Here is a 14,827-nt window from a genome sequence, read left to right as displayed (position 1 = left end):
GCAGACCCTCCAGTACCTTCACTTCCCAAAGGACCTGAAGAAGAAACATACTTAGATCTGCCTCACCCTAGTTCCGGGCCTCCCTGGCAGCATTCAATTTTGTGTTCTTGGAAGGCTTGCAACACTAGGTAGAAAGTCTGGCTATTCTACTGGAGAGACCACATGGAGGAAAATTGAGAATCCCAATCCATGGCAAGAAGCAAAGCCCCAGGTCAGCTGTTAGCAGCCTCTAGGCACTTGAGCCACCCTCACTGAGGTACAAGGCATGTGAGCAAAGAAACCATCTTGGAGGTTCAAGCCCAGCAGACACCTCTGCTGTACCCTGGCTGAATTTCTTTCTAATTTTAGTAGATATGCTGCCGAAGTGAGCACCCTTGCTTTAATTTCTAACCCACAGAATCATGAGCAAATAAAGCGTGAAGGGAGCATCCACTAGATTTGGAGTAGTTTGATATGTAGAAATAGATGAATAAACAGCAGGTCATAGAGGAAGCTTATAATCTTAAATGCTTCCAGTAGGCCTAAGATTAATGTTTTGAATTTATTTCTAAGGAAAAGGATATTCAAATCAACTCAGAAAACACAATGAAGGAAATAAAGGATGAGAACAAATATCAATGATAAAACATTCATTAAGAACTAACAAAGCCTAAAGTTGGTTCTTAAGAAGGCTAAAAATAAGATAAACTTTTAGTCAAGATTAAAAGATTAGTCAGGAAAAAAAGAAAGATTGTCAAATTGGAAATTTGGTGTGAAAAAAATATAACTAATATGTTGCAGTTTAAGCAGGTAGTAAAAGGGTATTATAGATCCATATAGATCCATAGTCCCTTAAACAAATCCCTTAGGAGTAGTTGTTCAGAATATAGAATTTAAAAAATATAGAATTTAACAAATCCCTTAGGAGTAGTTGTTCAGAATATAGAATTTAAAAAATTCCATGAGTTATCAAATATTATCTAATTCTACCAGCAAGGGCTGGAGTGGGTCCCCATAATCACATACTTTAATATTTCTGTGGTAAAAATGTAGGAATATTTTCTAAATGGGATAAAGGCTGTAGAATAACCTCATGACACTCTAAGTCTGATTTTGCTGCCAAGTTAAGTTTAAGATAAAGTTCTGGTTTTCAAGGCTGTTTGGATTTTGAAGGGATTTTGAAGGGACTGGATTTATACCTACATAAAAAACTTTATGCCACAAATTTGAAAATATAGATGAAAAGGATAAATTTTTAGAAAATATAGTTTCCTAAAGTCAACTTAAACTCATTAAAGAAATTGAATTGGTAATTTTAAATTCTCCCACTCATAAAATAGGAGACACAAATGCCTTTACAAGTCAGCCATACCAAACATTTGAGAATTAGGTATGTCCCAACTGAATGAAACTTCCTGGAGACAAAGACAGAGAACACTCCTTAACTTACTTTATGAGGCTAGCATAATACTAATTCCAAAATCACATAAGGACAAACAAGAAAGGAAGGTTAACAGCCAATCTAACAGAATGAGAAGTGAAAATCACACCCAATCTTGTTCATAAATATAAATGCAAAAATTCTACACAAAACATTAGGAAATTATTTTAGAAATATACTAAAAAGATAATATACCATGATCAAGTTGAATTGATCCCATTAGATTAATAGATTAATCTAATTCACCACATTCACAGATTAAAGGAGAAAAATTAGGTAATCTCAATAGAGAAAAACATTTGATAAAATTTAACATCGATTCTTATATAACTTAACAAAATAAGAATATAAGGCAACCCCTATTATCTGCTAAAGGCATCTATAAAAACCTTTAACAAACATCACAAATAATGATAAAATATTAAAAGAATTCCTTTTACTACAAGGAACAGGGTGAGGATGCCTGTTATCACAACGTTGTTCTCAATTAAACTGGAGATCATAGCTTTGCAGTAAGAAAGAAAAAATAAAAAGTGTTAGGATTCAAAAGAAAGAAATAAAACTTATTTTTTGCAGATGATATATTCTCTATATAGAAAATCAGAAGGAATATGTAAACAAATCATTAGAATTAATACATAAGTTTAAAGTCTGACTACTAAGTCATTAAACAAAAAGACAATTGCATTTTTATAGACTAGCATTGAATGCTTAGAAATCATTTTAAAAGAAGACACTATTTACACTCACAGCAATTAATATAAAATATGTAAGTGTAAAACTGACAATAGCTCCAAGCCTGTTATGGGGTAAACTATCGAACTTTATCGAAAGACATTAAGGAAGACCTAAATAAATGCAGAGGTACACCACATTCTTGGACATCCTAAAGAAGTCAATTCTCCCCCTAAGCAAAATCCTAACAGGATTATTTGTTGAAGTTGATAATATAAGGATAAATTTATGTGGGAGAGCAAAAGGGCCAGAACAATCTGAAAGAAGAAAAGTTGAGGAGACTTGCCCAACTAAAGACTCATTGTAGGTATAGTAATTAGGACAGTGCAGTAATGGCCATGGAATTGACAAAAGACTGATGGACCAGGATAGAGACCCCAGAAACAGACCTACATGTACTTGAAAATGTGCTGATGACAAACCAGCATGGTGATGAGGCCAGGGGAGAAAGGATGTACCATTAAAAATGGTGTTATCCTTATGGAAAAGAGAATAAATGTAATAACTGAACTCATGTCATACAAAAAAAAATGAATTCTGGGTGAATTTATGACTTAAATGTGAAATAGCATCTAACATTAATGACAGACTATCTTAGATTCCAAATGAATTTATCCAGCTTCCTGGTAGATGTCACCCTTATATACCTAGTAGATACTTCACATCTAGCATAATCATCACCTGCCTCCAAACTACTCTGCCCACACTTTCCTGTCTCAGTAACTCCAGCAACTTCGTCCTTCCCCTTGCTTGGACCAAAAATCTTGGTGTTATCTTAGCTGTCTTTCACATCCCATAACAGCAAAGGCTATCAGCTCCCCCTTTAGGTCCAAGGCACTAGCATTCTTGCTTGAGTATTAATTACAACAGCCCCCTAAGTGGTCTCTCTGCTTCCACCTGATGTCAACCTTTGCCCATACCCCATCCCACAATAGCCAGAGCGTCACTATTCAAACACATTGGATCCTTCCATGCTTCTGCAAAACCCTGCATTGGTTTGCCATCTCCCTGCCATGATCTGGTGTGTAGCCCACCTTTTTCCTTTCTGACTTCATCTCTCTTGAGCTATACTGACTTCTTTTATTTTTTCTGGAATACTTCAGGCACATCGTGCCTCTCTATCACAGCTCAAATGCTGCCTTCTCCTGGAGTGCACTGTGCACACGGTGTACACACACACACACACACACACACACACACACACACACGATATGTCCTCTCCCTTATTTTTCTCAATTGCACTTGCCACCACCTGATATTCATTTTTTCAAAATATGTCTGCCTCCATCTACTAGAATGTCAGCTGCATGAGGGGGGTGGGATTTTTGTCTGTTCTCTGCTATTTCCCCAGAGCCTAGAATAACACTTAGTACTTGGTAGGTGTTCAATAAATGTTTATTGCATTAATGAATGAATTCACTACTAGTCATGTTACTGAATAAGTCACTTAACCCCCCTAAGCCTTATCTGTGAAATGGACAACTGTAACTAATTTACAGAATTAGTGGGACAGTGAAAATTATTGTTGCATACAGTGCAGTACCTAGTTCCTGGGAGATGCTCATAGTTTTCTCTTCCCTCTGGCAAGGACTAGAGTTGGACAGAGATGAGATTTTCTATTACTCTCCTTCCTTTCCCTTCTCAGCAGCTGGGCATCCATAGAACAAGATGAGGCACTACTTTATGAGTGCAATGGAATTCTCTTCCAACTATATCATTGAAAGAAAACAAGCTGCAGCACATTTTGCAAAAGTGAGGTGTAAACACCTCAGCGATGGGCAAGTGAGTGGCAGGGGTTCAATAGCATTGGGTGGGGGGGGGGACCTTTCAATGTATACTTTTAGGAGTCTTTTTGAATCTTTACCATGACATTGAATTTCCTTGTGTAAATAATTTATAAGCCCTCACCTTGTTAGCAAATGTGCAGTTCTGACTTGTCCTTCCTGGGGTGAAGTGTGTGACAGCCTGAGCAGGAGAGCAGATGATCGGGCTATCCATGTGATCACCAGTTCTTCTTCATTCTCCAAGGCCCATTCTCTTAAGGAGTATTCAGAGCATGGAATGCAGCGTAGGTGTGGGATTACAATGGAGGCCTTTCTACAGCTTTTTTCTCCCCAAAGTTTCCACAAATGTGTTTTTTCAAATTCTCTACATGGTCACATACTAAATACTCGAAAATTATTGACAGCCAATTGTTTCTGAAGGTGAGCTTCATAACCCAGCTGTGTCTGTAAGTAGCTGTGAGAGTACCTTTGTTTAATGTGTTTTTGTATTTTCTGATTTGGCAGATATGAAAAATATAACGTCATGTGGGAGGAGAGTAGTGAGAGTTTTTTTAATTTTAAAATGGGATCTTTATAATGAAGGTTGCAAACTACCTTAGAAGCCAGCATATTTTCAGAAATAAAAGTAAATTTACATTTTCATTTATTTCCTGGAGCTCCCAAAACAGCTACTACTCAGCCCATGCATGGAGTCTTCATTTTTCATATTAGGTAACTTCCCATCCCTACACTGGGCCAACCTCGAGGCTTAAAGACCTGTTTTACAGATATTTCTAAAACTGGTGTTTTCTTTTCTAGTTTATTCAGTTTCATTTTATTGACTGCTGGCATTGTCACAGATAGAAGAGTGAATAAAACTTACTTCACCTAAAAACCCTGCTAAATTTTAAGGTAGAAAATGAGCAGATCAGGCATAATGAATGAGTGGGGAAAGGGCCAAAAGAATCAGCCACGTTGAGTGCAGATGCCACAGTTAGTTGTGGGAATGGGAACCGTGATGACTTTGATTCTCATGATAGTGTTTGCTGGACGTAGAGTTCTGTATCATTCATGCTGCTTAACAAAGCAGCAAATGGGGACACTGTTTCACCAAGATTTCCATCAAGTACAGTTAAATTAAATGAGTTTGGGCTGAACTTGGAAAATTCCCTAAACCAATTGGATAAGTAAGACATTGTTCCTAATGGAAAGGAAAGAACTCTGATTTCTATTGGTGGATAGTATCTTCGAGCTTTAACATATTTTGAGTGAAATATATACGTGTGTGTGTGTGTGTGTGTGTGTGTATGTATTTAATAAGGCTCTTTTGGTTAGGATTTGGCTTATTATAAAGAATAGTTTTAAACCAGCTTTAAAAACATACCTTCTCCCTCTACCTTTTTTCTCCTCTCCCTTCTTTGCTCCCATAATGATTTTTATCTGTCCTGTAGAGGATCTACTGGCTAAGAGGTAATAAGAAGTGGAAATTATACATACAAAAGGATACTGCTATAAAAGTTAATTTTTGCAGTCAGCCATTTGGAAATTAATGCATTTTCCCATTGAAATAAAGTTATTCATGGCTGGCTTCCCAGGTTAACCCACAAAAACCTATTTAATCTATAAGTCTGTGGGGTATAGTACTGTTCTAATTGTACTATAGAACCCAACCAGTATCATAGGTTCCCATGGATAAATGTATTTCAAGTTCAAATTGGGATTCCAGGAACACATTTCCCTTGCTTCCCTGCGGGGGTGGCACTTGCCCTGTTCCAGCTCTTGCCCACTTCCTTCACCACAGCCATCGTCATTGCTGACATGTAAGGGGTCCTGTGCCTTGGGCATTTTCTCATCCAAATTAGAATGAGTACTCTCAGTATGAAGTTGTAGGTCCTGGAGCAGGGGAGCCCAGAGGACCAGGAACTGGAGGGAGCCACTGCACGAGTGGAATGAGGGGCAGGGCTTCAGTGAATCAGACTAAAGAGGTCGGGGTTAGGGGTGCGGGGGGAGGCTGTCTCCTCTTGCTAGTAAGTTCTTTGTATGAATACTGTATTCTTGAAACCTGAGAGTAGTCTGCTGCCTTTTTTTTTTTTTCATGGTAAGCCAGTGCTTAGGTAGGGCCCTTGGGCCTAGTGTCCCCTTGGAGGTGTCCCCTGTGGCTGTGGGATATGACTTCCTATGAGAGGAGACAGTGGCTGTTGGTCCTGAAATCAGCATCCCTAGCACAATGTTTCCCAAAGATACCCATACCTCTCGTGGTATTTAAGGTGATTTGACTTGATACTGGCACGAGGAGTTTTGGTTTTAAATGTTATATCTTTATTTTTATAGTTACCTTCTATAGCAAGGGATACTGGTTTTCCATTTATGAGAATGATGTAAATTTCCTATTAAAATATACTTATTTAAGCCAAAATGAACTGGTTTAAAGAAAAAAATTAGAGACGGATACATGTGTAAGAAACTGCTGTTTGCTGAAGAACTCTAGTAAAATGATATGCCATCAAGTGGGAAAAAGCAGACTACCAATAGTATGGGTTGTGCAATTCCATTAAAAAAAAAAACATACAAAGTACATTTCAATATATAGCTGTCCTCAAAAACAAGATAAATCTGGAGAGATGGAACCAATATGTTGACAGAGGTTGGTTATCTATGGGCAGTGGTATTAAGGGTGATTTCTCAATTTTTTTTCTCTTCTTGTTTTGAGTACTTTCTAATTTTTGACTGCATGACAGTACAAATACTTCTGTGATAAAAATGTAACTGGAAAGCGTATATAACTTTCTCTGTATTCTTTCCATTGTCTTTTCTCCTCCTTTAGCTATATAGTGTCTTTTCTCTTAGTCCCCTTAATAAGGAATATGGGTAACTTCTACCTTCTTTTTTTTTGAAGGAACATTTAAATCTTTTTTCCTCCAACTTAAGATACCAGTAGATTTCACTCAGCTGTGAAAGTGAAAATTTCATTTCAATTTATGTACAAATGGATCTCAGTGTTGTAAACTATATGTGTCTTTAAGTCATAGCTCTTGCTGTGATGACAGGCCACATGATAGGGAAAGGACCATCAAGACGTCCCCTTGGGACAGCCGCCAGAATAAGAATTGGAAGACCTACTTCTCTTCCCTTATCTTCGTTAGGTTGCTGGGTTCCCATAAGCTTAAGCAGAATACCCTTACAATCTCCGTTTTTGTAGCTGGATCAGGTAATATTGCAGATGCTCAGATTCCATAGGAATCAGTTAGCTTAGGGTTTGAAGAAATTGGTTAAGAATGCTGACAGAAGTGGAGTTAAACTCTTAGATTTGCTACTGCATATAGGCGATCGACTCATCCCAGTTTGCCTAGGATTTTTCTGGTTTTCGCACTGATGGTCCCATGTCCTAGGTGCCTCAGTCCTGGGCAAACCGGGGCTCTTGGCCATCCTAACTGTGCATGTTTAGGCTAGCACAGTGGTATTGGCCACATGGAGAAGACAGGGAAAACTTTACAGTCAAACAATTTTCCTAGACAATCTCCAAGGAAAGGGTATTGAACACTTCATATCATAATTATAATGCCTTTCTAATGAAATGTAATTTTTAATAAAAATTCAGTTGGTAGTACCAGATGTCCTGAAAGGTCTGTTCCCAGAGTTTGCTCTCACATTATTTCCGCCTCTTTCAATGGTGATCATACCTTATGCAGTGGTTGCTGAGTGGTTGCTCAGTAATCTTATTCATGTGTCCAATTTTAATCATTTCCACAGGGAGAAGGCAAACCTTGCCATTACTCTCTGCAATGACAAGGAGGAGATCATGGCTCAGGCCACTTTCCTGGACTATCCCAACTGGAATGTGGCCAAGCAGGATGACTGGGTGTCCGTGTTCCTGGAGCTTGACAGTGAAATCCCATGCACAGTAAGCAATCATGCACAATGCCTACTAGAATAGTCTGAATTTTGAAGGGAAGTCCTATACTTACATTTATGTCTTTTCAGTTTTGAACTAAGCAGTTCAAAACTCACAACAGAAAGTATATGACATCATGACAAATGAAGTTAGCTAGTAGGGAGGAAAAGTGGATCTGAGAGCAGGAAACAATAAGTAATAGCCAAATCAGACAGCTGCTGGCAAGGCTCAGGTCATACTGTTGATGAGGACTGGGAGCAAGGAATCAGTGGGAGTGTCAGAATACCTTCTTTTCAAGTCTCCACACTGTGATGCGAGCGTCAATATTCAAAGTATTTGATATGTGGAGAGGGCACCTGCCACCTATATATTTGCCCCTGTAATAATGACAACAGAGCCTCAGATTCATTTCACACTCTATAACTTTCAAAATGCCTTTGTAGACTCTGGTTTTGAAGTCTTCTAGCTGTGGGTTCATGACAATCTGTTGGTTAATAGGAGCCAGGTCAGCAGTTCCCAGGGAGTTGGGCCTTGGTAGCTGGTGCCATTTCTGAGCTCTTTCTGCCCTTGGCCTACCAGAGCCAGGTCAGCATCTGGCTCTAGTTTCTGTGGAGAGCCAGAGACTGTTGACTGTGGGCAGCGTACTTGCTTGTCAGTGGAATTCAACATCATGCCCCTAGAACCCTGGAGAATGTCAACTGAGTGAATGAGTGAGTTCATTTACCACACATGCAAGTGTGCATGCACGCACACATGCACACACATTCATACCCGGCACATTATCCAGCACTTATTCAGCTAGATGATACCTTCCCCTTGTTCTCTATGCTCTTCTCTACCTCACTACCCTGTACACCCAGTTACCTTTCTCAGACTTGGAAACAGTCCAGAAAGATTCTGTCAGTCAATGCTATACCTTTGATTGACTTTCTGTTGACTGGGCTATTTTACAGTTCTGTAGGAACAGTGATTAACTTGTAGATTTTTATCCATTTGAGATGTAAATAATTTCTATCTGGTGGAAGAGTTAATCTCAAAGGTTACAGTTTATGGCCCAGTAGGACATTAACTATTTCTTATCATAATCATCAATCTTCTTCTAACATTCCCTCATTAAATTATCTAATGTAGTCGGCTTCTGCAGTGCAGTGACTCATTTTTATGATTTCACTGGTCGTGTCATTAATAGATGGGTTGAATAAATCTCTGACATGTGTTCATTTTATATTTGCATTACGATCATGACTTTACCTTTTTGAAAATTATGAATTAATACCATTTTTCATAAATTCTTTCTTCTTTGTTCTTTTTCTTGTTCTCAAGATTATTTCTTTTTAAACTACTTCCTACAGTAGTATAGAGGTTGGCTGTTCAGTATGGTAGCCACCAGCCATAAGTAGCTATTGAGCACATCAAATGCAGCTAGCCTTGACTGAGATGTGCTGTAAATATACACAATCAATTTCAAATATTAGTAGAAAAAAATAATGTAAAACATCTTATTAATTTTTATATTAATTACTTGTTCAAATAATAATTTGAATATACTAAGTTAAATAAAATCTATTAAAAATTGATTTCACCTGTTTATCTTTACTCTTTTTTTTATATGTTTAGTAGAAAATTTAAAATTACATGTGGCTTGCATTTGTGGCTCATAGTATTTTTCTATTGGACAGCATTGATATACAGCCTTAGACTTAATATATTATTACCTATCCTAGTGGTATTTGCAACTGAAGTAATAATTTTTATCTTAAAGCTAAAGAATAAATCTTTAAATATAAATTTTTGATGGAAGAGAGAATTTGGGAGAGCAATCTGCCAAGTAATAAAGCATGTACTCCTAAGCTAGTCCTGTTTGCAATGTAAAGGAGATGTTAAGTAAGGTTGTTATAGGATTCAGATAACTTAATACTTGAAAAGCACTTACACTGGTGTCGTTGTTGCTGTTGTTGTCTGGACTTTGGGGTTTCTGTTGTTTTTGCCTTTTGGGAGTTTTCACTCATGAACCAAACTCATGATGGTTCTCTTGCCATTTTATGCCTAATAAATGCTCTTTCTGAGTGTTTCTAAGGCATGTACCATCTAACAGGTGGGGAAACCGAGGCACATGGATGTACAGATGGTAATCTAAGGCTATCTATAAAATTGCTCAGAAAACAAGAAATACGGACAATCCTTCTGTTGTCCTGATCTAGGTGCAAACGCTTCCCTCAGTAGTCAACCGCCTCACATTTGCATTATCTCTAAAATTTGAAGATTTGTCCATAAACACAGGGGTAATGAGTTGAGCAGACTGATGTGTGGATATATAGAACTACTACTCATTATTTAAGCCCCTTAAAAAGTATTCAGAAGTTAACAGGACAAAGCTCTTTAAAAACTTGAAAGATTTAACCTGAAAGTCATATTAGAATCTTGCTACTTTGAGTTTTTAGCTCCCAGATTTTCTGGATCCCAAGAGTAATATTTGATTCTGACTCTGGGAATGTTGAACAAAACAAGCCATTGGATTCATAACGTAGCATCTGCCTTCCATTTTTCAAATTCATAAGAGACTCCTTCCCTCGTGTCACTTGAATAGAGTGGCAGCTGCTGACTCAAGAGCCCCAGGGAAAGGGTGATTGTCTTTCACTTGGCATAGACACCCCTGAGGACAAGACTACTGAGTTAATAATCGATTTCACTCTCCTAAAGGCGCTTCTCTGCCCACAGCCCATTTGTGAGGGCAGGAAGAAGGGCTGGACGCACTGGACTCATTTATGATCTGTGTTTCCTTGAATAATTCTGAGCTAGAAGGATAGACTGTTGTGAACAGAGTCAGGCAGTGAATAGAGTCAGTGAGAAAGCTCAAACACTGCCTAGGTGTCTCATTACTTTAGACACAAACACAGTGCAGGTCTGTGTTTGTGGCTGCCCCCAAAACCCTTCTCTCACCTCCCACCCTGTTGTAACATATTCCGAATGATGACTCGGTCTTTAGTTGTGTTCTCTTTGCTTCTGCAGCCTCTGAACACATTGTTCATGCACATCTTTGTGGCCGTGGATGAGTATTCTGTTGGCTGCTGCAAAGAGATTATTCGGTGAGTGGCTGGAATCTTGCAGACGGCGACTTGGGGGGCTGGCAGCAATACTGTAGATAAGACGCATTAATGCCAAAATAACACGAGAGAGACCATGTGGATACAGTTGTCCCTTGGTATTTGAGGGGGATTGGTTCCGGGACCACCTCAGGTACCAAAATCTGCTATGCTTAAGTCCTCTACATATAATGGCATTGTATAGGCATATAACCTACACACATTCTCCCATATACTTTAAATCAGCAGTCCTCAACCTTTTTGGCACTAGGAACCAGTGCTCATATGAGAATCTAATGCCTGATGATATGAGGTAGAGCTGAAGTGGTGATGCTAGTGCTGGGGAGCGGCTGCAAATACAGATGAAGTTTCACTCGCTCATCCACTGCTTGCCTTCTGCTGTATGACTTAGTTCCTAACAGGCCATGGACCACTACTAGTTTGTGGCCCATGAGGGTTGGGGACCCCTGCTTTAAATCATCCGTAGGATTACTTATACTACCTAATACAATGTAAATGCTATGGAAATAGTTGTACTGTATTGTTTAGGAAATAATGACAAGAAAAAAAGTCTGTATGTGTTCAATACAGACACAACCATTGTAGATCTAACTACATAGTACACATCAGCAACAATGTAAGATTTTTAAAAAATATTTTCGATCTTTGGTTGGTTGAATCTACGAATGCTGAACCTGTGGATATGGAGGGCTGACTATAGTTTTAACCCATTTCCCGTTTGTCCTGAGAATATTTGCCAGCGGTGCTTGTGGCTGCAGCATTTACCCCGAGATAGCTCACGGATTACAGCTCCAACCTTACCACCAAAGTTTGCCATACATCTCCCATTCTTTTCAGAGAATTACATTGAAACAGGACTGATACAGTTGGGATAGCTCATTTGAACAGAAAACAAATGCCAAATGATCTGATAAAAAAGATTGCAAAGGAGATGACTGTAGCCAGATTCTGTGGTGAATTTATGGCACTGAAATGGTATGACAAGAAGGAGGTGACAATGTTAGTCAACATTCCACAATGATACTGTCATTGGAGTACGCAACAGAAATGGAAAGAAAACTAAGAAGCCATGTGTCATTGTGGATTATAATAAGAATATGGGAGCAGTGGACTCGGCTGACCAGATGCTCACTTCTTATCCAACTTAGCGCAGAAGGCACAGGTTTTGGTATAAGAAATTATTTTGCCACCTTCTAAACATTTACTGCTGAACTCCTACATCCTGTTCAAGAAGGACAATCCTGAGCACACGATCAGCCATTTAAACCTGACTAATGTTGTTTGAAAGAATATTGCAAAAGCATCACAAGCCAGGGCAGCAATGTCTTCGAGGTCATCTGTGCTCTGATGATGTCATACCTCTTCACCTATTTGGAAGATATTTCCCCAGGAGAATACCACCAACATCAGGGAAACAGAATTCAACTGGTCACTGCAAAGTTTGCTGCTCGCACAATGACAAGGATGGCAAGAAAACGCAGAGAGAAATGTGATATTTTTGTGCGGAAATTGATGTTCCACTTTGTGGTGTTCTGTGCTTTGAAATTTACCACACAAAAAAATTGTTAAATACTGATCATCATTTCTGTTACATTATGATTAGAGACAAGTTCTGTTTAGAAGTAACTGCAAGAACTGTTTTTATATTTTATTTTCACATTGAAAACAAGAGATATTGCTTCAGTCTCAAAAAGCATGTTTATATAAAATTGAATTAACGCTGGCAGTGAGCTGCACTTCTTTTTCTAAATGAGAAATGGGTTAAAATATTTTTAAAGGACATGAAATTCTTTGAGGTGTTAAATGTTAAATTTGCTTATAATTATGGTTATAGAAAGTATTTACTTTCAATAGCAGTGATATTTCTGAAAGAAAACAATCTATTTCTTTGAGTTAATACTCCCTTCAACACACACCTTTAATTGCTATTGTTCGAGACTAACAGATAGTGCAGTCATTTAAAAAATGGATTTGGGGGGAAGTAGTGGAAAAGTAAAGAGCCACAAGCTTGGATATTTCTAAAAATAATTTTCCTCACTCTTATCTTTAGAAATGTTATTAACATGACAGACTGTAGAAGCATCCCGAATAATATGGTGCATCGAAATATGATCAGTGGGGCTACTGGGTGATGGCGATGCATCTCTGACAACCTGTACAGACATTTGGGGTGATGGCCTCAGCTTTCAAGTCACTTTGTAATATCACACCAGACCATCCAGATGCCAGGTCAAAGGTTAATATTAGCAGAAATCTGGTGTGCTGCAAGAACATGGCACCCTTTATTCTCTCTACCTCCATGGAACAGATAGAAAAGGGGCTGTTTAGAATCCAACGAAAAGTAGAGAAGAAAAATAAATTGCCTTGAAGATGTTTTTGTCTTTACAACCAAGAAACAAAGGAGAGCATGTGGATGTATCAACACCTGTTTTTTAGTGAAGGCTTTTGTCTCAATCTGGTGCCAGCTAATGGGATTGCTTTGTTATTAACACTTATCCTACTCTCTCTTTCACTTTCCCGAAACGTGTTTAAGGCAGTGCCAGAACTGCACTTCATCTTTCTCATAGTGCCATCCTACATGAGCCTAGGTAAAGTCTACTCAACTACCTCCTGTCCCCAGTTACTAATATAGGAAATTCATGCTTAAAACAAAATTCATGCTTAAAAAGTAAAAAGCCACAGACCTGGATATTTCTAAAAATAGTTTTCCTTACTCTTATCTTTAGAAATGTTATTAACATGACAGACTGCAGAAGCATCCTGAATAATATGGTGCATCAAAACATGCACCAATTACTAATATAGGAAATTCATGCTTAAAAATTCATGTTTTGGGGAATGGAAAATAAGAATGGTCTCCAGGTCTAAAATGTATAGTGTACCTATTTGATTATAACAAAACACAATTTAGAATGGAAACTGCATTTTATTCTGAAGTTCTAAAATTATTCCTTGGTAAAATGAGACCACATTTCTCTGTATGATTTAGGCTCTACTCTTATAACCGTGTTTGACCAAGTGGGGAACATTCCAAATCTGACATATGACGAAGACTTTGCTGTGCATATATGTCACAGACACAGCCATTACCCTCAGCTGCATATTCGTAGAGCCAGGTAAGGTTGGAGCAGTGCCTTTTATTACCTAAGCTTTACCCTGACAGTTACCTTATAAAGAGTTTTTAAATGGCCAGTTCTTACTGTAAGTGGTTATAGCTCAGATTAAATTATTTTCTAATACCCATAAGCATTACTTAATTTGGAGATGTTTAGAGTTCCCCTTGATGACATAATTTGTGGGACTAAATATCTGATGAAACTTATTTGGTACTATGTGGCTGGGAAAGTTGTGCATTTACAACTTAGAGGTTTCTGAAAACACACAGTCCTTAGTCCCACATTAAATGAACTAACTTTCAAACAAAACCAACTTAAAAATGAATTTGCCTATTTAGTTTTCCCAGCAAAGCCTACCTATTTTCTGACATTCAGCGGATGAGGATTCTATTAACCACAAAGAGGAGTTTTCCAAGTTGAAGGTCTTTACCATCAATGGCCCACATGACATGCCCTGAAGTTGAGCAGTCTTAAGGAGATAGCTATGACAGATTATATTTATCAAAAATGGCCATAATATTGTCTTCCATCTGGCAAGCTCTTCTACAATGTGACCTTGCTACTCCTCTCATCAATAGAGTCTGCGTCCCCTCTTTATTATGGTGGATTGTGACTTTTTCAGCCCACACAGCATGGTAGAAGGGACGGTTTGTGATTTGTGAGGTGAGAAAGCTCTGCCTGGTTCTCTTGGGACTCTCTGCTCCAGAGAAAATGAGGGGAAGAAGTCTGACTGCCCTGAGACCACCATGCTGGAGAGGCCACATGTTGGCACTGGGATTGACAGCCCCAGTGGGATT

At 38.4% G+C, this 14,827-nt stretch overlaps 1 protein-coding gene across 1 annotated transcript in view; it reads left to right on the top strand.

Annotated features, from left to right (window-relative positions):
- CFAP61 (cilia and flagella associated protein 61) overlaps positions 1-14,827 on the top strand; it is a 271,044-nt gene that overhangs the window by 12,920 nt on the left and 243,297 nt on the right. Inside the window, exons 4-7 of the mRNA XM_015597027.2 lie at positions 7,669-7,819; positions 10,820-10,894; positions 13,433-13,502; positions 13,904-14,030. Coding sequence (XP_015452513.1) covers positions 7,669-7,819; positions 10,820-10,894; positions 13,433-13,502; positions 13,904-14,030 — 423 coding nt within the window. The remainder of the gene's footprint in view (positions 1-7,668; positions 7,820-10,819; positions 10,895-13,432; positions 13,503-13,903; positions 14,031-14,827) is intronic.

Source organism: Pteropus alecto, unplaced genomic scaffold, assembly GCF_000325575.1.
Source record: "Pteropus alecto unplaced genomic scaffold, ASM32557v1 scaffold45, whole genome shotgun sequence".
NCBI lineage: Eukaryota > Metazoa > Chordata > Mammalia > Chiroptera > Pteropodidae > Pteropus > Pteropus alecto.
Note: the sequence above shows the minus strand (reverse complement) of the source record. Positions and strands in the feature narration are given on the sequence as shown.